At 47.6% G+C, this 27,816-nt stretch overlaps 1 protein-coding gene across 1 annotated transcript in view; it reads right to left on the reverse strand.

Annotated features, from left to right (window-relative positions):
• EZR (ezrin) overlaps positions 1 to 27,816 on the reverse strand; it is a 44,611-nt gene that overhangs the window by 11,121 nt on the left and 5,674 nt on the right. Inside the window, exons 3-7 of the mRNA XM_043456940.1 lie at positions 9,370 to 9,453; positions 7,229 to 7,324; positions 6,129 to 6,403; positions 5,517 to 5,600; positions 4,510 to 4,656 (exon numbers count right to left, since the gene is read on the reverse strand). Coding sequence (XP_043312875.1) covers positions 4,510 to 4,656; positions 5,517 to 5,600; positions 6,129 to 6,403; positions 7,229 to 7,324; positions 9,370 to 9,453 — 686 coding nt within the window. The remainder of the gene's footprint in view (positions 1 to 4,509; positions 4,657 to 5,516; positions 5,601 to 6,128; positions 6,404 to 7,228; positions 7,325 to 9,369; positions 9,454 to 27,816) is intronic.

Raw genomic sequence — 27,816 nt, forward strand, 5'->3', positions numbered from 1 at the left:
GACCGTCCATAGACTGTTAAAAGCATCGGGTATCAGGGTGAACATACTGTGATACCTGGACCCTGTTCTACGTGAGATGCTAACATGTGGGAAGAGGCACATGTGGTAAAGAATCCACTTGCCAAGGCAGGAGGTGCGCATTCAACTGCTGGGAAGGGAAGATCCCCCGGAGAAGGAAATGGCAACCCACTCTGGGAAATCCCATGGAGAGAGGAGCCTGGGGGCTACAGTCCATGGGGCACAAAGAGTCGGACACGACCGAGCAACTGAACATCTGGGGAAGGGCATGTGGGAATTCTTTGCACTTACTATTTTTGGAAACTTTCTGAAGTCTGAAATGGTTTCAAAATGAAAAAATGGTTAAGAAAATTTAAATTTGAGACTTCCCTGGCAATTCAGTGGTTAAAGACTCTGAGCTTCCAATGCCTGGGGTGCAGGTTCGATCCCTGGTTGGGGAACAGATCCCACGTGTGTGCAATACGGTAAAAAAAAAAAAAAAAAAAAATTTAATTCAAAACCCGCAGCAGACAGTGATGACGACGTTCCACACCGTGACAGGAGTTAGCAGGCATGTGTGTGTCTAATATTAGCAGATGAACACTCAAGAACTGTGAATTTCGTTTAAATTTTTACATTAAAAAAAACACAAACACACACAAAAACAAACAAAAAAACATACTACTACTCAGTCACTTAAGTTGTGTCTGACTATGACCCCAGGGACTATAGCCAACCGGGCCCCTCTGTCCATGAAATTCTCCAGGCAAGAATACTGGAGTGGGTTGCCATTTCCTCCTCCAGAGGATCTTCCCGACTCAGGGATTGAACCCGAGTCTCCTGCACTGGCAGGCAGCCTCTTTATCACCAAGTCGCCTGGGAAGCCACAAAACAGACTGAGCTCTAGTAAATAATAGGCATTTTGGGGCGAGGATACAGATGCCTGCAGAGGTGTCCAGAGGAAGGTGTGGGGACAGAGGGCAGTGACATGTGGACGGGGGGAGGCATCACAAAGCAAGGGGTTAAATGCCAGCGGTGGAACCTCGGTTGTAGGCACACGGGATTCACTGTAAAATGCTTCGTGTGTTGCAGTTTTTTTGTTGTTGCAGTTTTTTTTTTTTGAAAATTTTCATTGGAATGAGTTTAGAAAGGTCTGGTGGGAGCACGGGCTGGAGATCAAATTGGGCCTCAGAGAAAGGGAAGAGCAGGCAGAACCGCCGAGTCACCTCCCCGAGTGGGGATGAGCCCTAAAGGTCTGCCCACACCTCTATGTGGAGGAAAAGTCGGTTAACCCGGCCCTGCCCTCCCCTATCAGGAGGGACCAACCCTCTCTGCGGGGCCGGAGCATCGGAAAACTCCCTGCACCCAGTCTCTGCCGCCTGCTCCCCCACACTGAACAGCCACCAAGGTGCCCCCCACCACGTGTCCAAACTCCCTTCTCGGCCAGTCTGAGCCGGACTTTTAAACCTCTTCCAAGAGGTGCTCTAACTCTTTCCGGAGGAGTCCTCGTGGAAACAGACTTGTGTCAGAAACCCAGCTATTCAAAACATAAAATCTGTTTGTGTTCAAGCTGGGGTACCAAAGACAGAAAGGAGAGGACTGTCTGACAACTGCGACCCTGATATACCTGTGAATCCACAAAACTCACCAATCATAAAATCCCTTTTGACTCTCCTTGGAGATGCAGGTAAGCCACCGACGATAAATGAGGCGCAAAGATGTAACACCAGTGCCCCTCCCCACCGAAGAGAAACCTGCCTGGGAGCAAGATTTTTAGAAACTGGAAAGAATCCTGTATTTTTAAATGGGTAAAACATCATTTCTAATGCTCATCAACAGAAATGGAAATCAGAATGTGTGATTACAAGCCTGGGTGAACAACGTAAGGGGAGAGACACTGGCCTTCATCTCGCCCCATCCTCTCCTGCTGCAGCCCCAGCCAGCACACAGAGGCCCAGAGGAGTGAGCTCTGGGAGGGATGAGGCTGGGGAAAGAGGGCTTCCAAAAGGCCCAAGAGCTTGCAGCAGATCAGGCTACTCTGATCTTCTGGTTTTGTTTTTGGCCAGACTAGGCCGGGCAGTTGTCACACGGCTAATCTCAACCTTCCCTGCCCCAGGCTGACGCAGGCGTCCGCGGCCGAAGTCCACGCTCTCCCCACGCCCTCTCCTCTCTGGATCAAGGGTTTACAGAAAGACAAGTGCTTCCTGCCCTACGCACTCCCACTTGACTGTTACATACATGATGGAAAAGGGACCCCAAGAAATATCCCCCATCCCAGCATGTTTAATACTAAAAAGGATAAGCTTTTCAATAAGGACACCTGCTTACTGCAGGGCTTCCCTGGTGGTTCAGCAGTAAAGAATCTGCCTGCAATTTAGGAGCCACAGGAGATGCGGGTTGGACCCCTGGGTCAGGAAGATCCCCTGGAGGAGGAAATGGCAACCCACTCCAGTATTCCTGCCTGGAAAATCCCATGGACAGAGGAGACTGGAGGGCTACAGTCCATGAGGTTGCAAAGAATCGGACACAACTGAAGCGACTTAGCACTGATACATCTACAAGGTGTATCAGGTCTACATCACCTAACACGCACTGGACATAGCAGATTTCTCCCTTGAGCAGTGCTCCAGGTCCTCATGGTCCTCCACCGTCAGCTCCTCGGCTGAGGGTCACCTTTAACACAACTTTACCACAGCTAAGCGCTGTGACCGCATTCCTCAGACCCAGCCACAATCTCCTGCTCATCCGAGGAAGGGACTTGTCAGTATTTGCTTCAAAGGAGCACAGCTCTGACTACAGAAGAACTACGTGACCTGCCCGCAGAAGCAAGGGGGAGCAAGGCGTGCCCCACGCCCCCTGGGGTCTTCTTCGGGGAGAAGACCCTTTGAAAGGCCGCTGGTTTCACAGCTCAGCTGAGGGGTGGGTGGGAGCCGGAGGGGAGGAGGCAGGGCTGGGGGAGCCAAGCGGCTCACTCAGGTTTCTCCTCGGAGCAAACGGGCATTTACGTGGGTGGGCAGGTGTGGTGATGAGCTGACAGCAGCAAGTTTTTGCCCCTGGCGGTGTCCCGCAGCTTGAAAAACCTGTTGGGACAGCCCTGGCCGTGGCTATGTTACAAGATCTGCTCATGCAGGAGCAGAGTTCGGAGGCAGAGGCAGTTTCCCACGCATGTTCCCATGAGGCAGTGCTCCCCGAGGACTGGTCCCGAGACCCTGACTCATCCAGGCTGGTCACGCCTAGGTCCAGCGGAAGGAGCGCACCAAGAGTCCTCAGGGACCCACTTCTGGGTCCTCAGACGAGGCCCCGCGAGCCTCCACTAAGCGAGCCACGTCCCAAGTGTGACGAGAGTCGTCTGACTGGCGCCACGCCTTCCGGTGGGTGGATAAAGGCGCTCCTCCAACCACTCGGTGCCCGGCCCAGGGGCCGGGAATGTCCGACACAGACCCCACCCCTCAGGAGAGAGGGTTCTGCACCCTGGGATTACAGCGGATTCTACAGATGATATTGGGCTTCCCTGGCAGCTCAGTGGTAAAGAACCGGCCTGCTCATACAGGAGACACAGGTTCGATCCCTGGGTTGGGAAGATCCCCTGGAGGAGGAAAGGGCAGCCCACTCCAGTATTCTTGCCTGGAGAATCCCATGGACAGAGGAGCCTGATGGGCTACAGTCTAAGGGGTCGCAAAGAGTTGGATACACTAAGTGAGCAAACAATACTACATAAGGTATCGTTTGTCAAAAGCAGTGCTGGTTTGCTCCTGATCGTGGGGGCTGGGGGGCAGCCTACCTGGGGCACGGGGGAGCAGAGACCACTAACTTGAGAGCAGGTGAGACGGGGGAGCTACCACTCCAAGACCAAGGAGCAGGGACCTGCCGTGGAAAACGCGCCCTCGCTCAATGAGAATGATCTTTTTCTGTGAATCCAGCTCCTTGGCAGAAAAAAGACGTCTGCAGAGTTTGTAACCACAAGGATGGGCAAAGGAAGTCAAGGGGGGGTGGGCCGGCCCTGCATCGCACAAGAGCCCAGAGGATTTAGCTAAATTGTCTGTACATAGAGGCTATTGTTTACAGAATCTTAAGGTCTCGGCAGGATCACAAATATTCTTGGCTGGATTAGCACAAACCTCAAACTGCCCAGCGCTGCCAGCTGGTAGCCGTGGGCGCCCTCAGAGGAGGGGGCGGGGTACCCTCTTGCAGCTCTGTTCTGCTGTTCTTTCACAAGCTCCAGGGCCTGTGAGGTCATGGACCCTGGTGGTCGCCCTGCTGGGCCCCTCCGCACATGCTACATGGGCTGATAAACAGGCTGAGAGAGAAATAACAGGGGAAAGAACACGCGCCTCTGAACCAGCCTCCCACACAGCCACGTCACAGCTGCGAAGCCCGTAAGCGTCAGACGCTGGGCCGATCAGTTGCCAGGTAAATACTCTGAAAGTAACCCACGTGCGTATTTGCCTCTTACTCCATTGTTTCCAGGCCCGATTACCCCACCAACAAAAGATGATATAAAGTTTGACTCACTTATCATCTTTCTCATAGATATTTAGTCCAAGGGCATCAACGCCGAGCCAAAGGTCTGTTCCTTTCTTATTTTTTATCTCAAAATAGTTGATCCCGTACATTTCCAGGTCCTGGGCGATCTTCAGGTATTCCAGCATGGCACTGTCTCTATGTGGAGAGAGCAGACATGGGCTTGAGTGTGAATCGCGTGCAACAGTTACACCAGGCCTCCACCACGGTCCCTCTGCCAGCCTGAGACTCGAGCGGGCCCCCAGCCATCCTGGACACTGACTGCTGATGTCCTTCACATGTTAGGAAGGAAAGGACCGAACTGGCTCACGCAAACCAGCAGAGAACTCTGGACGCAGAGGGCTTCCCTGTAAACCTCGTCGCTGGGCATGACCTTGTCTCCCGGCAGCCCACATGATGCCTCAGGGAGCCCCAGGAGCTTGCCTCCCCTCTGCCCTCCCCGATCCACCTCACTAGGAGCACAGAAGATGCTCGGGTCAGAGACGGAAGGCCAAGGACACACAGTCTCTGAGGCCCAAACTGCCCGTGAACTGCTGTGGCCAGGACATCATCAGAACTGCTGCCAGTGTCGGAGAGGAGGACAACAGGACAGACCTCCCACCCGCCCCTCTGGTGCTTCTTTAATAGCAAGTGTTTCTCTCGGGATCTTTTTCAACATTGACACCGTTTTAAAGACAACCACCTTATGGACAATGAATGAAACAGCATGCCTGATGGCTTGTGAACAACACTCTGGCCCCCAGGATAAAATTGAAGCATTTCAGACACAAGTTTTTCTTTCCTCCAAAACAAGGAGAAGGCCTGAGGGTGTGAAGTTATAACCTGAACCACTTCTGGCTCCGGGGGGGGTGGGGAAGAACACCTGGCTTTAAGAAGAAACCTCACTGGCAGCTCGTTACACCTTTCCTGCCAGGCACTGGCCACCAGCGGCTCCCAACGGGTCACCAAGCCGCCTGAAGGACCCTACCCGGGACGGCAGAGCCCAGCCCAGCACTCACTTGAGCATCCCGCGGTGCTCGGCGTGCCACACCTGGATCCGGTCCTCCCACTGGTCCCTGGTGAGCTTGTGCTGGTCCATGACTCTGGGTGGCAAAGGAAGAGGGCGCAGGGCCATCAATCACCCCAAAGGCTGGGAGAGGCGAGTGACCAGCCCGGCCTCACCCAAACCATGACTTTTATTTCCCCCCAAAGAAAACCATCTATTTCCTAATATGCACCATTTCTGACAGTTAACAGAATTGGACAATTAAGAACCTGGAACAAGAGGAGCCTCGTCTTCCTGGAAAAATTTTAAAAAGGTATTTTATTCTAAGCAGCCTCTTCTTCCAAAAGGGGTCAATTATGTGACCACTAGTAAATGAAAGACAGATTTAACAGGGGCCAACTTATCATCCACCAGGGAGAGCCAAGAAGCCGTGTGAAGACGCCCGCCCTGCTGAGTGTCTCTACTGCAGGCCCCGTTCGGGGGGATCGGGGCCCGGGGGAGCGGGGGGAGCGCTGCACTGCAGCGGGGGCTGTTGACAGAGTCTGGGCCTTGCAGAGAACCCACCCCCCACCAGCCCTGCTTCCCGACCCTCCTAACCCGCCGCCCCCGAGGCCCGCCAGCTCACCTCTGCGGGATGAGCCGCTCGGAGCCGAGGTAGCCGGCCTTGTGCAGCTCCTTGTTGTAGTCGCCGAACTTGGCCTGCACGGCGTAGGAGCCCAGGAGCACAGCGGTCTCGGGCGGGCAGTAGATCTCGTCGCTGAGGATGCCCTCCTTCACTTGCAGGAAGAAGAGCTTCTGTGTGATGTCCTGGATGAGCTCCTCAGCCACGTCCTCGGGGTAGAACTTGGCCCGGAACTTGAACTGCAGCGGGCTCTCCTTCCTGACCTCTTGGGCGGACACCTGGGTGGGCAGAAGCCAGACCCTCATTGCAAAGTCCACCCACAGACAGAGACCCGCCAGCCCGGCACAAGCTGAACCACTGGCTCAAAGGGTCCGGCAGGCCAGTGTTCAGAAGGTAATGATGACTCTGAAAGTCACCTCTTCAGCATGGAAGACAGAAGGCAGGTGAGAGTCCTGTGACACCCTCACCAGAGCCCCAGCCCTGGTTTTCTGGGCGGCGATGCTGTAGCTCCAGGGGCCTGCCCAAGTGACCCGTGAATCCAGCCTCTGTCCACAGGGCCAGGCCAGCCCAGGACCAGGCTCTCAGGAACTCTTCACGCCCTCCCCCCGCTCCTGCATGCCTCCAACTGCCCTCCGGTTGTCCACTAATACGGGAGGAAAGGAAAGCAGGACTTGGAGAAAAGGGAGAAACCACCTGGAGAAAAGACACTTAACTTAATGTGTTTCTTTGTAATTGTTAATGGAATTATCCAGACTCTAGAGTTGGAAGGAACTCTATCACAGGCCCAAACAAAGCAGTAACAAGACTTACAAAACACTGGATGATTCATGGTTTTTAAGATTAACAGTCTCATTGAGGAGAAAAAAACAACAAAACTAAGGTCAACTAAAACCTAAGCGATCCTGCATCACGTACTCCCCTAAGGAGAAAGGCCAGGATCTAATTTCCAGCCACTATCCCCGTTTACCTGAAACCAGCAACCTTTCTGTCTATAAAAACTTTTACACAAATAGAAAGGAACAAAAAACAAAAGACAGAGTTTCAATGTCAACAGAGTAGACCAAACCCAATTAATAGCCTGTAAATAGTTAACTCTGACTTACCTTTTTATCAAGTTTCAACCACGTAGGAAATCCTTTGTTATCCACATACTGGAGGCCAAAGTACCACACTTCCCTAAGGCCGATGGTCTTAACCACCTGTAGGAAAGGGACAGGGGGGTTGGAACTGTCATGAGCAGCTCTCTGGAGGGGCACTGGCCCCAGGGACGCCCGCCATGTGGTGCAGCAGACCAGCCCTGAGAGCGAGGCGCCAGCTTTGTCACAGCGGGCAGCCTCCCCTACGCTGCCTGTTACCAACAGACACCAACCATTCAGTTCTTTTAGGCCATGTGGCGTCTGAGCTCCTAGTTCCCTGACCAGGAGTCGAACCTGGGCCCACAGCAGTGAAAGTCCCGAGTCCCAACCACTGGACCGCCAGGGGAAGTCCTTGAACTACTTGCTTTTAATGCACATTTCAGCAGTGTTAGGGATAACAAAGCTTATGATGTCACCCTTACTGCTCTGGCCCCCATCAGAGTTTCCTCAGTAAAGACAGCCAAATGGGCTGCAGGGGGCACACAGACAGGCGTCAACCCAGGGTCACCGGCAAAGGTGTGTGTGCTGCAGGTGTGGGGTGCCCACGGGCAGAGGCGGCAAGCTTCCAGGGACGAGGGGGTGCTCAGCTTCACACACGCCAAGGGGTGACTCTAACCACCCCCAGAAACGTGAAATTCTGATACAGGAAGGGAGAATTCAGTCCTAGGTCATAGGGAGAGTTTCTGTTTTAAATTTTCTCTAGTACTAGGGGAACAAGTCTCCTGTGGTTGGTTACAGAGAGTCCCACACTGATTATTTCTGTCTTGAAAGCAACCTGTGTCAAAAAGCAACTTGCTGTGGACACTTGTTAAATATCATCAAAACCGGGTCCTAGGATTTTGCTGTATAAATTCTATGACAGAAAATGTTAAGCCTTGAAAAAAACAGGTTACCATTGTTCAAACGCATGACTTCTATCAAACTTGAAAGAGGACTGTACACACGGGAAGTGACAAATTTGGTATCAATACGGAAGTCTGCCCTGAGCCTGCTTCCTCACCAGCTTTGGCAGGAGGGGGTGGATGTTTGCTGGAGGCAAGCCTCAGGTGAAGCCAAAGGTCTGGTTTCTATGGTAGCAAGTGCGGAGGAGGTGGGTTCCCAGACCACGTTTTGTGCATCCCTCCCCCCCGCCCCCCCGCCCTGCTAGTTTCTCACTCCCCTTACGCCAAACCTCCCTCCACCTCAATGTCTGGATTCGAAACCTGCCCCGTCTTCCTCTCTGAGCGGCTTCAAGGCCGCCAGAGAAAGCTCCACATGGCCCAGCCATCCCCGCTCCCCTCCAGTCCTTCCGCTCCATCCACCAACTGCAGCCTCGGCCTGGGTCTGACCCGCGGGAAGCCACATCCTATCCACTCAGCGGCCTGGCCCTGCGCCTGGCGGAGCCCCTGGGAGGACCTGCTCACTGGCTTGGGGAAATTCGGGGACGAAGAAAGGGAGACCCCACCAGACCCGTGTGAGTCACTCTAACTTCTACATTCGCCAAAACTCCGCTCCACTTTCCAGGTCGGTGCTGAGGTGCAAAGCAGCGCCTGGCCACCGGCAGGGCCTCTCGGGAAGGCCGCCAAGGGAGCAGGTGGCGGGGAATGCACACCCAACCCAGCCCTGTCGCCCTACTGGGCTCTCAGTCCCAGCGCAGAATCTATGGAGCCCGGAAAATCTCACTCTGCCCAAAGCTCGGAACTGTTCTGTGGAAGAACTCTCATGGCCCTCACGGTGGTTCGCTGCTCTTATTGAAAGGGAGGGGCGCGTGCTGGCACCCGAGGGGCTCGGGATGCTGCAGCTGCAGGGAGGCCGGGGAGATGCCAGCCTGCCTCCTCGTCGCGCCCTGCACCAGATGGCAGGAAACAGCCAGGGGGACTGCAGAGACCCCGCGGGAGAGGCGGCAGGCGGGGCTCTCAGGTGAGGCCCCGGCTCAGGAAGACTGCATGGGGTCCCTTCTCCTCGGGGGCTGTGGACAGGGAGCACCCCTGGGGAGCCCGGGCCCCGCTGGCAGTCAGCTCTACCAAGAGGAGTAAGCTGGGGATGGAGGTAATGACTGTGCTCAGCAAACAAAGGGATTCAGATGCTCTTTTCTAACTCGAAACCCTCTTAAGTGCGCAGAGACCAACCTGATCAAAAAGCTGCTTTCCTGTGGTGTTTGGCTGGATGGCGAACTCCAGCTCCGCATCCATGGTGGTCACTCGGACGTTGATCTGGGGGAAAAAAAAAACACATCACGCTTAACCGGGTGTCCTTGTAGACGTCTCCCAAGTCTTCCACCGAAACCCAAAGGTCCCGAGCAACGCGGCCAGAGTGTTCCTCCTCCACACCCAAACTCATGTCTGTCACCACACACACCCACCCAGCCTCCACATCTGAGCTCACGTCTGTCACCACACACACACACACACACACCCAGCTCTGCACATGCACACACCTTGGATTCAAATGTGTGTCCTCGTGGCTTTAAAAAAAAACACACTGACACTTAGGTCTAAGCTGTTTTTCTACAAAGATACTTTGATGACTGTTAACACGCTTTGCACACACCATCTCACATTCTGACCCCTACGACAGGTCCGTGAGGCCCCCGGGCACCCACGCCAAGTCTGCAAGTGATAGGAGGAGAGAAGGCTCTGTACAACTTCAGAGACCTCCTAACAGTGGAGGGAGATGGGTAAACGGCTGCAGACGCACCCAGGAGGACAGAGTGCTGTGTAGGAATCCAAAAGGATAATTATGAAGGCAGGAAAAACACGGAAGCATTACTAGGACAGGAAGAGTGATGGGAAGGCTGGAAAAAATGTCATCGAAAGCTGCCTTATTGTTGGTGGTTTAAAAACATTTACTTACAGGTAATTTTCAAATCTATCACCTGAAAAAATCCAGAACTCGCTAGCATATAAAAAACATACAAATCTAGCTACTTTATATCACGATCCCAGAGGAAAATATCACAGCAACTATGGTGCTTAAGAAATGTCTGCTTCTCATCATTTTTCAAGTGAAATACATAAACAGAAGATAGACATAGATTCCAAATTCGTCCCACTCAGATGGAAATGTAATGAGGACACATTAACTGTTATTATTTAGCCTCCTGATATAAGTTCCGAACGTGTGTCATGCCCTGGCTGGATACATAGACTCTAAGTCATAAAGACTAATTTTTTTTCACATCGTTTTTTTCCCTAACATTCCAAACTGTGACGATGGACACATACATCCAGTCTGTCTGAAAGGTTCTCTACCTGATATAACACAGAAGGGAGGCACAATGCCTCAGATTTTAGTAAGTTTCCTCCCAATCTCAAGTCTACAAATTCAAGAAATGAAGTTTACTGAGAAGCAAGACTAGGCACATTTTAGAGTCTTCAAGTTTATTAAAATATAAAGCCTAAGTTTCTTCCTTTTCCTTATAGCGATATTTTAAATAAATCATGAAATGGCTGTTATGAAGCACAAAATAATGTAAGTCTGTCTCTCAATTATGGTTCCAAGGGCATGTATGAGAGATGTGAAAAAGCAGCCCCAAACTCTAACATTCTGGAACAAACGCAGCTCCAGGTTACACTCATAAGCCTACAACGAATGCCACACTCGTGACTACAGTGGGGAGATGGGGGCTGACCAATGCTGGACCTCAAACAGGCTTTTCTTTCTCTATTATTTACTGACTCAGAAACTGGACGACCAGACAACGTGGGCCCAAAGCTGGTTGCTGCTAAGTCGCTTCTGTCATGTCCAACTCTGTGCGACCCCATAGACAGCAGCCCACCAGGCTCCCCCGTCCCTGGGATTCTCCAGGCAAGAATACTGGAGTGGGTTGCCATTTCCCTCTCTAATGCGCTCCTCCGTCCATGGGATTTTCCAGGCAAGAGTACTGGAGTGGGGTGCCATTGCCTTCTACCTGGTTGAGACAAATACAAAAGACCAGAGGCTCACACTTTAGACTCTTAACTTCTAAACCTTGATCACCTCTAAGAGGGAAAATGTCACCTCCTGAGATCAATGCTAATAATTAACATAAGAAAGTGATCACACCATTTTTAACCATTTTGCAAACTTATTAACAGGAATTTAGGGGAAAAAAAACAAACTATTTTAAGGTTCTGAGCAGGTTCACATTTGACTCAAAGTTCACACAACTCTTTGAAAAAGCAATAATTCACAAAATGAATACTAAGGTTAGCTGTAACAAGCCAGTGGTACATATAAAATGAACTTCTTAAAAATTAAGTGTTATCAGGAGGGTCTGTGCAACCTGCAAAAACTGCCCCTTCTGTCACAGAGACTTAAAATCACCCTCAGCAGCTCCAGTGAGACATTGTGCCAAGTGTCACCTGGCCTGGTCTTTCCAGGAACTTCCCCGAGCCCGGCAGGCTGGCGATCCTGCAGTCTGGTGCAGGACCTGGATCACAGCCGGCGAGCCGGAGAGGCTCTTCTGATTACGGGCCTGGCCGGCCCGGCCGCAGGAGGCAGGCGTCTCCCCAACAGCCCGTCAGAAGGAGCAACTAACTGGCCCCAGTTCAAATTCGGGGAGGCACCAACATTTTCAGACAACCCCCAAAAGTACAAAGTCAAGGTAACTGTGATCAGAATATGCGTGTTTCAATAACTGCACACAGTCAACCATCTTGAGGCCAAGGTCGAGACGGGAGAACTCACGACAGCTAAACACTCGGGTGAACCCCATGTGAGTGAGACCCGTCAAGCTGCCCTGCAGGACTGGACGTGTGTGTGCCTACTCACACAGGTTCCCAGCCTCCTCACGTCCCTCACAGGGGCTGGGGGTTATGCTCTTCTGGGCAGTACAAGCATTCCTTCTGCGAGACCATCTCAAGGACTATGGAATGTTTAGCATCCCTGAGCCCACCCACTAAACACAGGTATCCCCCCACCCCAAGCCTCTAGAAGTACTCACAACACGCGCACACACATGCACGCGCGCCCTCTGGGGAAACTGAGGACCCCAGCGTGGCGCTGCCTCCCTCAGCAGTGTGTTACTTTACACATCTGTCACCATGTGCGGAAATATAGCACCAACTTTCACAGTTTAAAGTGAAACATTTAAAAAAAAAGAAAAAAGAAAGTGAAACATTTACTTAGAGGATGGGACCATTCATCTGCATGTTTTGGTCCAAAGAAACCAGGCTTTGGCATCCCAACTCTCCTTTTTATTATCCTGCCCGGTTTCCCTGATATAGTCAGTTGTTTTAAGTGCACTTGGAAAAAGCGAGCTCCTGTGTTTGCAGTGGTGCCACAGAAATAAAGTGGGATTACGTGGTTTGCATTATAAATGTGAGAATGGTCCCACGAGAAGCTGGAGGTCCAGGGCTTAAATGCACCACCACGTAAACCCAAACCACTTGCAAAGACTGGAGAAAACCGCATGGTTTGCCATCTTTACTGCCTATCTATTTCCCCCCCCAAATCACACACTTTTATTAAAGGCAGTATTCTCTGAAGGCAGCAAAATCCCATAGGAATGTGCGGTGTGGGTGTGCAGTGAGTCATTTAAAATCTACCCCCAAAAGGGCAGTGTTTTATCCCAGGCTGAAACCCTTTCTAACATTCTGCTGTGTCTGGAGGGGACAGCGGTGATAAAAGTTTAATTTTGCCCAGGTACCCTCACCCCTTACATACAAAGAACCACGTGGCTGGCGTAAAATTTAATAATTCATGTTGCTCCTTCAAACACTACTCCATTTGAAGCTATGGCATGAAGATGCAGTTAGATTTCTAAAATGTCAGAACCTAAAGGAACCAGACACAACCACATTCCACTACCTATAATGGGAATTCATAACTAAGTTTCAATATGGGAGTCACACTAGCACTCTACAATAATGAGGTGAACCTAAAGGAACCAGACATAATCACACTGCACTATTTATAACGGGAATTCATAAGTAAGTTTCAGTATCGGAGTCACATTAGCACTCTACAATAATGAGGCTTTTTTTTTTTTTTAAACAGCTGTATACTAGGTCAGAATTTTAGAGTAAGATAATGTGTTTTAGGGGCTTCCCAGCTGGCTCAGTGGTAAAGAATCTGATTGCCAATGCAGGAGACACAGGAGACCCGGGTTTGATTCTCTGAGTGGGGTTAGGTCCCCTGGAGGAGGGCATGGAAACCCACTCCAGTATTCTTGCCCAGAATCCCATGGACAGAGGAGCCTGGTGGGCTACAGTCCACGGGGTGCAAAGAGGTGAACACGACTGAGCACACGCACCTTGGCTCCCCCTCTGGCGAGGCACGCAGAGGGGTGGGAAATTCAAGTGAAAAATCGCTAAAATCATGAGTCGGCTGGGAGACTGCTTTCACAGACAAAGGAGAAGCTCACACCTGTTTTCACATGCGCAGAGAGGGGGATGTTCCTCTCCAACCAGACACACGATATAGTACAGGTTCTGTTGCTCCAATGCAACTGATTTTTCCACGATAAGGAATTCAAGGTGTTAAACCCTAATCTGTTTTTTTAAAATACACACGAACAACAACTCACCCTCTTAAAATGAAATAAATCTGCTATCCCCTTGGCTCATTCTGTCCAGCAGATGGGCACTCGAACACAAGGCAGGCGGACAGCAGGACCGGCCTCTGAGCCCTGGCCTCCTCCGCCCTGGCCTCCGCGGTCCCAGCCCCCAGTGTGGAGGAGGCAACCCCAGCTCGGTCGGTGGTAAAATGCAAAGACTTATCTGTAAGGGATCTTCCAACTCTGCATTCTACAGCTTAATGACGGGAGTGGCTTCTGACTCCGCACCATCTATCTGAATATCAAGAGAGGGGGAAAGGCCTGGGGGTTGGGGAGGCAGTATTCTGAGGTCACACAGCTTGAGGTTCTCTGCTTCTTTTTTCTTTGTTTAGTTAATCAAAAGGCTTTGAGAGTATGCGGTATTCATGCAAATTGTGAAATTCCAGGACGGGGCCTTAGCTGAGGTCTCCCAGATTCTTCTGACTGCAGAGATTTTTTTCCCCATGGAATATCGCAAAGGAGCAGTACTTTTCAGAATATACTTTGGAAAACATGATTTTTGAGCCTTCTCAGTTTAATTTTATCAAAGTGGTATCTAAAATGCCTTTTAAGAGTCTAGATATGGAAGAGACAGAGTTGATGATAAAACACTATTATTTTACTTGTAACCCATGTTATGTGTAAGCTGAATTTCTGGCTGTCAAATTACCTCCCTCACTATTCTCACTTTAGTAAGGAAACCTAGTCTTGCAATTTTTCCTTTGAGAAATGTCTACTTCCTCCTGAACTACTTTAAACTCAGTGTAAGAAAGATAACCTCTCCTGCCACACTTTTTACAAAATGAATTCACACCATACTGAAGACCAGGACAGGAGGGAGAATTTCAAGACCAGTTCTTCCACAAACAAGCAGCTGCTTTACATCTTAATAGACCAACCAGGTTTAGGTGATTTAGAAGCCAGAACACTGCGGGGGAGACAGGTTTGCAGTGATTTTACTATATACTCGCAATCAGGAAACCCACTGAGAAAGGGAAATTCAAATTGTAATATTTGAATGGACTGCAGGCAGTGGACTCAGCAATAACAGATTAATCCCTATATTATCACACCTGCATTTACTCAAAATTAGTGTGAGCACATCTATCTAAGCACCACCAAGATTACACCTAGAGCCTGACCTTTCGTAATCATTTAAAATGTCAGTGCTGTTTTCCAACATCCCCACCCTCTTCCAAGGTGCCACTTCAGCAGCTTCCACAGTTTTCAAATATTTGGATAAGAGCTTTCAAATGCTTAGAAAGGCTCTGACAGGAAGTAGTCTGGTAAAACTTCTCCCACAAATGGGAGAAAGAAAGCCCGGGAGTGTGACGAGGAAAAAGTTTTACAACTGAAACGAACTGTAAAAGCTTCTTCAGATGCTATTTTGGTTCAAGTACTGAATAATTACTGAGAAGATATTGTATTTTGATTTTTCATCCTTGAATCATTAGTCTACAACAGCTTTGTTAGAATATAACTTACATCCCATAAAACTCACCATTTAAAATGTGCAATTCAGTGGTTTTTAGTAACTTCTCAGAGTTATGCAACCAACCCCACTAATTTTAGAAACATTTCATCACCCCAGAAAGAAATCCCATGCCCGCTGGCAGTCACTCCCATTACTTCTTCCTCCCAGCCCTGGCAACAAAGAATCTACTTTCTGTCTCCACAGACTTCTCTATTTTGGACACTCCACATAAACAGAATCATTTTACCATGTGGTCTTTGGGGTCTTGCTTCTGTCACTGGACGTTTTCAAGACTTACCCCTTGTATCATGTATGAGCACTCCCCCCCCCTTTTTTACTACCGAGTAATATTCTGCTACCTGGATCACTTTCATCTGTCTATTCACTGCTGACGGATATTTTGGTTTGCAGAACTTCCTTATTACTTGCCATGTTCTTTGGTGACGATAAATATGAAACAGCTGGAAAACAAGTCATTTGAACTAGACTATGGTCAATGTGGTATTCAAATGGATTAAAAAAAAATTTAGGGGTAAAGATGAAAGAAAATGCATTTTTTAAAAACCAAAATGCAATTTAAGTGTACTGTGTCATTAAGTTGTAAATAAAAATACGCCATGTTCTCAGGAAGAAGGTGCCAGCCCGCCGAACAAAGCACTGTCTCCTGCCCTCCCTGGGGCGCCCTGGCCCTGGAGGCCAGAAGGCCTGTGAGCCCCTTCCCTTTAGAGACCAGGAGCGGGTGGGCAGAGGGAACAGCCCTCCCTCGGGGCCGAGGGGAGAACCCAGGCTCTTGTTCAAGAGTCTCCCAAGCAACTCACGTTCTTTTTCTAAATTTTAAGCAGCAACAGAGTCTTGTTTTGCATTTAACTCCGATGGTGTGGAGCACACAATCGCCAGCATTCAATGAAGTGCCACGATCTACTTCTAACTCAACACTACCTCTGTATTTTTCAACCCTTCTTCTGTATTTTCACCCCCTAAACCCCTCCAGGGCCCATTCGCCGAGGCCACACCAGGCCTGCTTCCTGGGCGCAGAGGACACAGGAGCAGCCACGCCTCACAGACTGCTCCCCCCAGGGCCCCATGCTCCGCCAGGGGTTCTCGAACTTGAACGCACAGAAGAGTTAACCTGGAGAGCTTGTCGAAACAGCTTCCTGGGCCCCGGGCCCAGAGGTGCTGACTCAGGAGGCTGGGTGGGCCCGGCTCTTCCCCATTCACAAGGGAGGCCACACCCAGGCAGCCCGGCTCTCGGGGAAAGAGGCCAGGCTAGCACTCTGAACGTGCTGCAGCCACAGCTTCTTCTGGCAAGATGAATGGTTCCCCCCACCCCAGTTTTGTTTCCTTTTAACTTTTTTTTGCTGGGGAGGAGGTGGACCACTTTCAAAAGTCTTCACTGAACTTGTTGTACACTGCTTCCGCTCTGTGCCCTGGTTCCTTGGCCCTGAGAGCGAGGGCTCCACCTCCTCCCACCCTGCACCTCCCGCTGAAGGTGTCGCCCACTGGTCGGCCAAGACGTCCCCAAGGTTAATGTATTCACGGCTACTGATCCTCCATCACAGGAAAATACTGTTGACTAGACTTTCGTTCACTCACACAGACAGGTTTTCTTAATGAGACTGTCTCCACAGAGGAATCCGTTTTAGACCTCTTTGCAGCCTGATCTCCTTTAAGATAAAAATCAACCTCCGTGAACAATACTCCAACTCAGTTAAGTCCCAGCATTAGCTATGACATACAGTGGTCATTTACAAATGCTGGCTAACAGATAACCACCCTCTGTAAATCATTACCATGAGCTCAGCAAACCTGATTAAGGAATCAGCTGAGTGTAGAAACGCAGACCTGTGAATTCAGCCAATTTAGAAAGCAAAGTCAGAAAGCCCTAAAGGCCAAGTGATTTTTTGTTGTTTAGCTCTTCTGGGTCCACATCAGTAATCCTTCTCAGAGAGTCATGGCAATGGCTAATATATTACAGATAACTGTTTCTATTATATAAAATGAAATGGTCGTCTTAGATGTTCAGTGCTGCTCCCAGTAACACTGTTTATTATAAACAAAATTCTACAAAGTAGTTGCCATTAAAACTCCGATGACCATACTTTACATCGCTACAGTTTCTAATAAGCCTAGTTTTTTAGAAGTGTCCAGTGTTGTTTTGTTCATGAAAGGCAGTTGAGAAAACGCCCGTGTTGTGTACACCATTCTTTTAAGCATAGAGAAGTCAAAAACAAAAACCAGTATGTCAAAAAAATGAAAACACTGTCGAGAGAAGATAAGTAAAACAGAAATGTGGTCTTAAAACACGATTTTTTCATTAAATGGAGTAACGTCCGCAGTAACCTGATACTGACTGTAGTGGCAAAGACATCAACTAGGCTGTCAGTCAAGAGGGAGGCAGGGGTCTCTCTCTAAAACGCTGCCGCCATCAGCAGTGGCTACATGTGCCCATGCACCTGAAGGCAAGCTGGACTCAGAAACCCCAGAGGCACGCGGGTAAGCTCGAGCTCTTAACACCAGACTTCATGTGGTTTACTGACCTTTAGAGAAGGTGTGAAGAACAGCTGAACACATCTTACGAATAATATAACCCTATGGCAAACCTGACCACCGATGGATGCCGATTTTTATTATTACTCCTCTCTTTCACGCTCCTCTGTATCTTAAGTTTTAAACTTAAAGACAAATTATGTGTGTGTGCTTGTGCCCAGCCGTGTCAGACTCTTTCAACCCCGTGGACTGCAGCCCACCAGGCTCCTCTGTCCATGGAATTTTCCAGGCAAGAAACCTGGAGTGGGTTGCCATTTCCTTCTCCAGGGGATCTTCCCAACCCAGGGATCGAACCCCTGTCTCTCGCATCTCCTGCATTGCCAGACGGATTCTTTACCACTGTGCCACTTGTACCCAATCGTTATCTACTGTCTTCTTTTTCAAGGTTAAAGAAGAAACACAGTCAAGGTGAAGAAACTGGCTTGTTGGGAAGATTTTCCAGATGCCAAAGAAAACTGGCCCTCTAGCTCCACAAATCTGGTAAAACAAAAAGTCTATGGAATTAATCAGAACACCAACTGCCAGGCAATGCAGTAAGAATTCCACACACCATCAACTGGACTTAAGTACAACAAACCAGCTGAGACACATGGGCAGGACAGACACAAACTCGCATTCTAGTCAAGTTTTTGTAGAATTGTACAATACCAGGATAATATAGCAGCCTTTTATTGCCTAGTAATAGGAATAATAAAGCCATCAGACGTTAGGGCTACAAGAGTCCACTCGTGACAACTCCTGAGAAGGTCAAAGTGCTGGCCTGAGTCACAGAGAGGCGCTATGCCTGGGACCACAAGGACCGGGTGATGCCTGTGTTGGCTGCCCCTGGCGTCCTGGCATCCATCAGCGAGTTTGAGATAACTGCATCCCTGTGATAATGGTCATTCCTCTGGCAGGAAGTCCTACATTCAGACTGAGGCTGGCAGTGAGAAAGACTCCAAGTTCCCTGTAGGTAGTATCTATCAAGAAACTGAACTAAGACCGCACAATCGAGCGCCTCAGGCAAAGCCATCATCCTCGGGGATCCCAACAGCCGTGTCCTCCCCGCCCACTCCTCCTCCACTCCAAGCAGCAGCTGCGGACACTAATCCGCACGGCAGATGTCAGGTGGTGCTAGTGGTCAAGAACCCGCCTGCCAATTCAGGAGAGGTAAGAGATGCAGGTTCAATCCCGCGGTCGGGAAGATCCCCTGGAGGAGGGCATGGCAACCCACTCCCGTATTCTTGCCTGGAGAATCCTATGGACCGAGGAGCCCGGTGGGCTACAGTCCACAGGGACACACGACTGAAGCAAATTAGCACACGCACGAACAGTGATGAAAAGTCAAGTCAGAACTAGAGAGTTCAGTGTCAAACGAGCCAATGTGACTCTGTTACAAACCAAGCAGCGATAGGTAGAGTTTCTTGGTTCCCATCTTCAGAGGGTCAGGATGCCCCGGGGTGGGCACCTACCTTACGTTACAGAGAATTCAGTATAACTTTAAGGAGCACTGGAAACAAACACTACATACCTCTCATTTCCAAACTGCTCTCCTCCACCACCTTTAGGCTAAGCTTACAGGGAAAAAGCTAAGTTCTTAACAAGCTGTGGATAATAACAGGGCAGAGTGAAATGTGAAAACTGGGTCTTGGAATTTCCCAATAACTTCTGTTTCAGGTATCTACATTATGCTATATTTTATATCCTATTTATGTTACATAAATGTATATGTTCTAAGTAGAACAGAACAGGGGGGAAAGAAAAGTGAAAAGTCGCTCAGTCATGTCCGACTCTTTGTGACTCCATGGACTATACAGTCCATGGAATTCTCTAGGCCAGAATTCTGGAGTGGGTAGCCTTTCCCTTCTCCAGGGGATCTCCCCGGCCCAGGAACTGAACCAGGGTCTCCTGCATTGCAGGCGGATTCTTTACCAGCTGAGCTATCAGGGAAACCACAGAATAGGGAGGAGGGGTAACTATTTCGTAGGATGACTCTAAATGGGTATTTAGGTAAAAGTGAGCCTGAATACCTTCTTTCAAAGATTGAGAAACTGAGGCCTAGAAACTTCCTTACCTATTAAAAATATTTAAAGTTGTATAGCTCTTAAAATGTTAGTCCTAAAGCTGTATCTTCACTGAGTTTAAACTTCTGAAAAGTTTATTTCCAAATTTCAGGGTGCAAAGTGTGTTAAGTATATGGATAGATGATACAGACAGGAGAAGAGCTCAGATCCACTAAGACCCATCGTATAATTTCAAGAACATGAGGTGAAATCCCTTTTCTAAAGAGCTCCTTTTCCTCTGAAAGTAGGCCACTTCCTGCCCCCAGACCCACTTCCTGTCAGCCAAGGCTGCTTAACAATACAAAAAGCGGACAGACCAGTCCTGCCTGTGCTCACAACTAGAGAAAATCCTGACCTTAGAGTTGGAAGGGAACTTTCTGAGCGCTCCCGCTAAAAAGGGGGGTCAGTCCCTTCCTCTCCTTAAAACTGGGGTTTTGGAAACAGTCAGTGCTGCACCCTCCCCACGGTTCACCAGCCGAGGCACCGCCTTTGGAAGGAGGAAACTCAGGCCGTGAGAAACTGCTCGCCAGGCCCTGACAAGCGCAAGCATCCTCACTCTCGTCCAAGTTCCAGGTCCGCGCTGCAGGGTGGCCTGGTGGGATTTCCCTACCTGCCCATGGCACGTGAAAATAATATTCCTCATACCTGTAGGCTCCTGGTTTTTACGATCTTATATTGGGAGCGTCTGTGAGTAGGAACTGACTTCCTCTACACTGGGAATCACATATACCCTGTGTGTACATTGTAAACGAGACACGTGGACACCACTTTCCGTAGGAAGGGGTAAATACATAGAGAAAGTTTACCTTCTGCCAAAGAAACTTGTTGCTTTCCAGAAACACAAATAATCTATACCCACCTCTGCTCTTCCTGCTCCCGGCAGGTAAAAGATTATCATTTGAAGTCACTTTCTCTGTATCTACTGGGCTTGTGGATTCTTGATTCTGTGATATGTCATTTCAGCTTTACTAGATGTGTCATACGATTTCAGCACTGATTTAGTTCACTGAAAAGGGAGGTTAATCATATCCACAAACAGGATCCCATAAAAGAACGCAAAGTAAGGGACAGGGCCAAGAAGGCTATCACATGCTACAATGGTTTTTAATTCCTGGCTCGTAAAACACAGGAAATTAAACTTCATTCCACCTAGAGTGCACTGTTTTCTTAGTAAATTTAGAAGTTTGTGAACAGTTTTCTAATCCAGTGGGGGGAAAGCTTGTGAAAGAATCAAAGTGTCGAAACGATATAATTCCTTTGCTAACCTGATGTTTTAGCGAAGGGCATATGAAATAAGCCATGCTAAAACCTTGCACCATTTCTGAAATAAATCATTGCCCCTAGTTAAGATCACACGTGCTGCAGTATTATTAAACTAACTTCTACACTGGGAACGGTGTTAAATAATATTTCTCCTGTAAGGAGCTTTGAGAAGGTGTATTTAAACTTGACCAAGAAGTCTTTACTTCTGCCATCTTTCAAAAATACAGAGTAAGACCCTAACCAATAGTTTTTTTTAAAAATCCAAGCTTAAAAAAAAAAAAAATCAGCAAACAAAACCTGCTTGAATAAACCAACTTCAAATGAACTTGTGCTTTTATTTCACTTTGTTTCTGAAATCATACAAAGTTTATAAAAACAAACAACCTCTTCAATTTATACTTTGTCACAATCAAGTATGTTACATCTGGAGTGGGATTATAATTATGTATGCAGTTCCAGGATGGGAGTAGGAGACCCGTGGGTGCTTCTCAGCCCCGCCCACCAGCCCCTGCAGCTCCCCGCTGCACTTCCTGCAGCGGGTCTCACCTCCTCCCGCCCCACCCCCTGTCCCAGCACAGACTGCACACTCATCTCTTCAAATGGCTGCTCAAGATTCCACTAAGTAATGCCCCACCCTCGAGTGCTCACTTCCAATTTTCAGCCTCCGAGAATGTAGCTATTGAGACAATGACCTATTTCTAGTTGGGTCACCCCTTCCCCCACCCCAAAAAAAAAAAAAATCGTGGGAATACAGAGTCATAGAGGAACCAACTGGGAACAGACAGTTCTGTGTGTTTCCAAGTCACTGCAGTTCTGACCCGAGCTCTTCTTTAATAAAAGGTGTCTGGAGGGCGAGAGGGCCCAGGTGGGGTTAAGTCAGTCCCTCATCTCATCAGAGCACCAAAGGGCTAAAAACTGCGGTTCTCCTCTGGGGGTCCAGATCCTGGGAGGATTTGGTGATTTGAAAAAGTGACGGCATCTTTCCCTTCTGCCCCTACAGCGTGCTTTAAAAAAAAAAAAAAAACCCAAACCCTTTTATTTTGGAAAATTGGAAAGTCACAAAAGCAGAGAACAGGGTGGTGGGCTCCTCATCCAAGACTCATGACTCATCTACACTTAAAAAAAAATTTTTTTTTTTTTTGCTGGTACATTTTAAGACCATTGTATATCACTTCACTGGTAAAAACTTCAGTATGTAGCTGTAATGGACTTTAAATATATTTTAAGTTTACATACATATATAAATATATATAAGCATACATATATACAAAACCACCATGCCCCTATCATAGCCCACAACTGAAAACTATTTCTTAGGTGGTGCTAGTGGTAAAGAACCTGCCTGCCAATGCAGATTACGTAAGAGATGCAGGTTTGATCCCTGGGTCAGGAAGATCCCCTGGAGAAGGAAATGGCAACCCACTCTTGCCTGGAGAATCCCATGGACAGAGGAGCCTGGCGAGCCACAGTCCATGGGGTCGCAAAGAGTAGGACACAACTGAGTTTAGTCAATGTTCAATGGCTCCCTAATGAACTGCCTCAAAACTATCTTTTTACAGTCAATTTGTGCAAATCATACAATGCCCTCTGCAACTTTGTTGTCTTGTTTGGCCAGTTTCTTAATAAACATCAAGTTTCCCCCAGCCTATCTCCCTATCTAAGTCCCACTTAAGAGTCCCACCCAGCAGCAATGTATTATGTAAGCAGATACTTGAACACCCAACGAGCAACATCCATAATTATGTAATCAAGGCAATGAAACAGCTTAAAGAGAATACTAATATATATTTTCATAAATAAAGAGGCAGTTCCAACTTAAAACTTGTGTTCTAAGCTTCTACCAAGTGATCTGTGATTCCGTTTTCTCTTTAAAAACTCAAGGAACAATGTTGGATATGCTTCTAAGACCTATTTTACAAAAAAAAACCCGATTGATGCAGTAATGGTACAACAGGCAAATTATTATTCAAAAAGTATAAATTTCACTGAAACAAATGCTTGAGAAATGATAGAGGAATCCAAGCAGGTATTGCAAATGACCATTGCATATTACTTATCACCAAACCTAAGTGAAAACAGGTTCCTGGAGAAATGTCACCTTGGCTTACGGTCCAATGCAACGGTGATTTACCAAAAAACAAATGAAAAAATGTCACATGCTGCCGGCCAAGTCACTCTGCTCAGCGGTTTCAACTCTTCAACCAAGAAAAGAATCAGTGAAAAGGATACAAGGACCTACACCTCTTGGCAAAGCCGGGATGAGAGCTGACCCCAGCTCCCATCACCCCCTGGCAGCAGGTATCTTCTCCACTACAGCTAAGGGTCTTGAAAGCAGGAATTGCCCCCATCCTGTTCACCAACGTGTCCCCCAGACCAAAATAACCCGCATACAGTAGCTACTCTACTTGTTGAATGACAGATGAATTCTATGGAGGGTTGTGGTGGTACTCATTGTGGGAACAGGAGAAAAAAGGCGGCCAAAATCTGTTGCATTATTAGACTGTTTAAGTCAGCGGGGAAAAAAGGATGCCCACCATGAGGTATGAAAGCGTTTAATCAGATCAGAATTCACTAGTTCCAAGTGGACTGCCAGATTTACTCTGTCCTCTGTGGTGACAAAGAGGAGACGCTGCTACATACAGTGCAAGGTGGGTCCTGGGACCTCATTCCCAGAAGAGGACGGGCTCGGGGACAATGAGAGGCAGGCACGCTCACCTACACACCGACCCTTCTTCCCTCCATCTGCCAATGAAGCAAGCACTTAAACGTTTCTTCTAGAAGCAGATGATGCCCCCCACCCCCAAACCACTTGGCCTCTCATTTTGGGGCCAGGAAAGGCAGAAAGCAAAGAAACAAGTTTATCTACCGCTGTTCTGCATAGAAATAAGCTGAAATAAACAAAGCAGTAAGGGGTGGACAGTAAGAGAGGGGGCTCACCTTTAGCTAAAATGCTTCCAACTAGGGATCAAGTTATAAAACCATCTACGCTCACTCACTCACACATAGACAATAGTTAATTTTAAACGATCGGTGATGAAAAAAAAGCAACCCATTCATATAACATTCTCTTTCCAACTCAAATATCAGGTACAAATTGCTTTCTTTTAGCATATGCCAGAAACCTGTCATTATACAATGGCTGAGCAAATGTGTCACAGGATACCACCACTTCCCTAGAGAAACAAGACCCGCAGAACACCAGCCTTCTTTCAAAGATCACCACAGCGCCAGCCATGCCCGCTCCTTGGTGATGGAGCTCACAGGAAAGTCCAGCTCAGGCCTGCGATGCGCTGGATGCTGGCTAATGAAACAGGTTCTCTGTACTTGGACGAAATAGTTTTAAAAACTGGAACCAATGGGGTGGATCCGCCTCCATATACTATTAGCTTAGTCATGAAACAGATAGGAAGTTACATCAAAGGCTCAGCAATAATTACTTTTATTCTAAAGCAGGGATTGGCAAATTTTTTCAGTAACGGGCCAGACAGTAAATAATTCAGGCTTTGCAGGGCCATTATTTGGCGGCTGTTGTATACTACTGTTCTTACTGCTTGGAAAAACCCTTCAAGTTGTAAAAACCAATCCTAGCTGGTAGCCCACAGCCAGAGGAGGCCTTTCCCTACCCCATCCTGAAGTGAAAAGAATGGTTTACAATACCTGAAACAACAGTTTTTTTATATAGATGGTTTTAAATTGATCATCTTTCAGGCAAAAATAGAAAAGAAAATTAGGCTGTGGGTAGTGACTTCAAATCTAACAGAACAGAGAGCAAAGTCATCAATACAAGTCTGGTCAGGGTCAGAAATTTTTCATTTTGCTTACAAGGTTTGTTTTCTCAAGTATATTAGGTTAAAAAGATAATTATCATAACACACTTTCTTCCATTTCCTTTGAAACAGCATTAGTTTATCCATGGGTGTTTATACAGGCTTGCAGAATGGAATGTGAATCGTAAAATAAGGAAAACAGTAGCAACCACTGCTGCTGCCTGAAATGCCCTTCTGCCTCTGGACACTAGTGAACTCCTATGCATCCCTCAACACCCACCTGAGGCATCTCCCCCCAGTTGGGAGACGTGTCCTGGCTCTCCAGGGCACATAATATTCTGTATCTCTATTACCACACTCACCATACTGCACTGCAATTGTTTACATATCGGACTCCCCTTCAAGGCAAAAACCTCTTATTTTTAGAGTCCTGACACCTAGCATATAAGGGTACATAATAGGGCTTCAATAAATGAGGAAGGAACCCATGTGATTTACAAGGGAATTCTGACAATGAGAAGACATAGAGGATGAAAAAGAGATAAAGTATTCCCTTTCACTAAATAACTCAAATGTTTCACAATGCTGTTTTCCCTGGAAGATCTATTGACAAACTTAACGTGGTTTATAGCAACCCAGGGACTAAAGCCCTTAAAGTTTTAGCTACAGGTTACACTGGAAAGTTTGTAAAATATTTTTCAAGGAAGACGAGTACGTAGGAAATTAAAGTTTACAACACTGGAAGAGAAACTGTTTGGATTTCCCAGATACAAGCTTTGTCTCAGTTTATTATTTTTTAATCCTTTTATTCTTTAGCTTAAAAAAAATTTTATTTATTTGGTTGCACTGGATCTTAGTTGTGGTTCATGGGCTTAGTTGCTCCATAGCATGTGGGATCTTAGATCCCTGGCCCCCTGGCCAGGGGTCAAACCCGTGACCCTGCACTGCAAAGCTATTTTCTACCACTGGACCATCAAGGAAGTCCCCTGTTTCAGTTTATTTTACATAACATTCTTTTCACTTAAAAAAAAAAAAACTTTTTAACTTCCACTTTACAGATGAACAAAATAGAGGCTCACAGAAACTAAATGACTTGCCAAAGTACAGGTAAATAGTAAATTACAAAACTATTTTTATGGCTCTTTGCATTTTTATTTTATTTGGAAAAGTTATGTACATTAATTACATTGGGCTGGCCAAAAAGTTCGTTTGGGTTTCTCCATAAGATGTTAACAATATATATCAAGTATTTCATTTAAGTCAAAAGTCTCTAATTCATAGCACACTGTATTTTTCTTTCTTAAAAAAGAAAACTATTTACAGAAGTCTGTAATAAGATCTTGATTCTTTATGTCAAAAGCCATAGATAGCATGTTAGAAGCAAAATAAAACAACTTTCTGGTCTCTTCAATAGATATTCCATATTTAATTAGTAGTGGCAGATGCACAGAAAGTGTTGAAATTAAAAACTAATTGGAGTAGTTGAATCCCAAGTGTAGTTAGTACTGAAGTTAAAACATAAGGGATAATTCAAAATGTATTCACTAATTTTGAAAAAAAGACAATTCTACTACTTCAGATTAGAGTTGAAATGCCTAATTACTGTAAGAAAGAGGTATACTGAATTATCCCAAGAATCCCCAAAGTGTCAGATTCAAAGTTTAAGCTAAAAAAAAGTAAAGAATTATTTTAATTCACTAGTCATGATATTGATTTCTTTTTCTAAAATGCAAGAACTAGTAAAATTGTTCAAAATGTGATTAGGAATCACAGTACTATTATTTAGGATGGTAATTAAAAGGAGAGGCCAGTGTGGAAGGATAGGAGAGAAAAGAGGAAAACTGAATGAGATCTCTTTGTTCCCAGCCATTTAATAGGAAATGTTGGCCTCTTTTCCCCTTTAAAAACAAAGAGAGCCAAAATTTGAAAGCTCGCTGGTCACTGCCAAATTAAGCTCTGCAACTGAACTCCCTGCAGAGAGAACTTCAAATCAGAGATACGCTCTGCACCATAGCTGGGCTTGCCTCTCTGCAGCCTCAGCCCCATCCAGTGGTCTCCCTTCTTCCACCCTGGCCATGTTCCAAACACCAATGTCGGTCCCAGCACTGGGGCTGGGCCTGTGTATCCACGCCCTGAGTGCCTCTGCCTGGGCGGAGGCTCTGGGATCACACTGGCCATCGCTGCCACACACAACCACCAGTGTCAACCCCACCAAGAGGACCGCATTGCATTGCTGGGGTCCAAGAGAAAGGAATATATAAAAACCGTCCTTTGCCTATGAAATCGTCGGTTCCCAGACTCTGGGAGTGCCTCGGAGCCGTCTGGGGAACTTATTTAAAGTACAGACGCCCAGTCCTCCTGTCCCCAGAGATGCGGATTCAGCAGAGGGACCAGGAACCTTCACGCGTCCAGATACTCGCGAACACCCTGTACTAAATGGACGCTGGCTTTTAACGATGTGTGTCTACAGTGTGCATGTACACTCAGGAGACACCTCAGAAAGCTGCTGGACCACTTTTAGTTGATGTAGATTCAAAAATACTATCATTGGCGAAGTCTGGTATTTGCAAGATATTCTGGCAGCGGGTCACAGTGAGAATCATGAAACAAAGTGAGTTCTTTCATCAGTCACAGTCACAAATTTATTAACAACACATACCAACCAAACTCTCGGCCTCCCCTCCCACACTCGATCCTTTTCCAGGCTCCTTATCTCGGAGGATGGCGTGAATGGCACCGCCATCCACCCAGCTGCGTGAGCCAGCTGCCCTCTGGCCCAGCACAACCAGCCCATCACCGAGCCCCGTCAAGGTCACCTCCCAAGGAGCTCCAAACTCATCCTGTGCTCCCCACCTGCACCCAGACACGTCCAGGCGGCCACCGCCTCTCAGCACAGCACCTCCCGCCTCCAACCCTAACTCTAACCCTAAACCTAACTCTAACACTAACCTGAAAGTGCTCAGTCG

This window comes from Cervus canadensis, chromosome 33 (genome assembly GCF_019320065.1).
Source record: "Cervus canadensis isolate Bull #8, Minnesota chromosome 33, ASM1932006v1, whole genome shotgun sequence".
In the NCBI taxonomy this organism is placed as follows: Eukaryota; Metazoa; Chordata; class Mammalia; order Artiodactyla; family Cervidae; genus Cervus; species Cervus canadensis.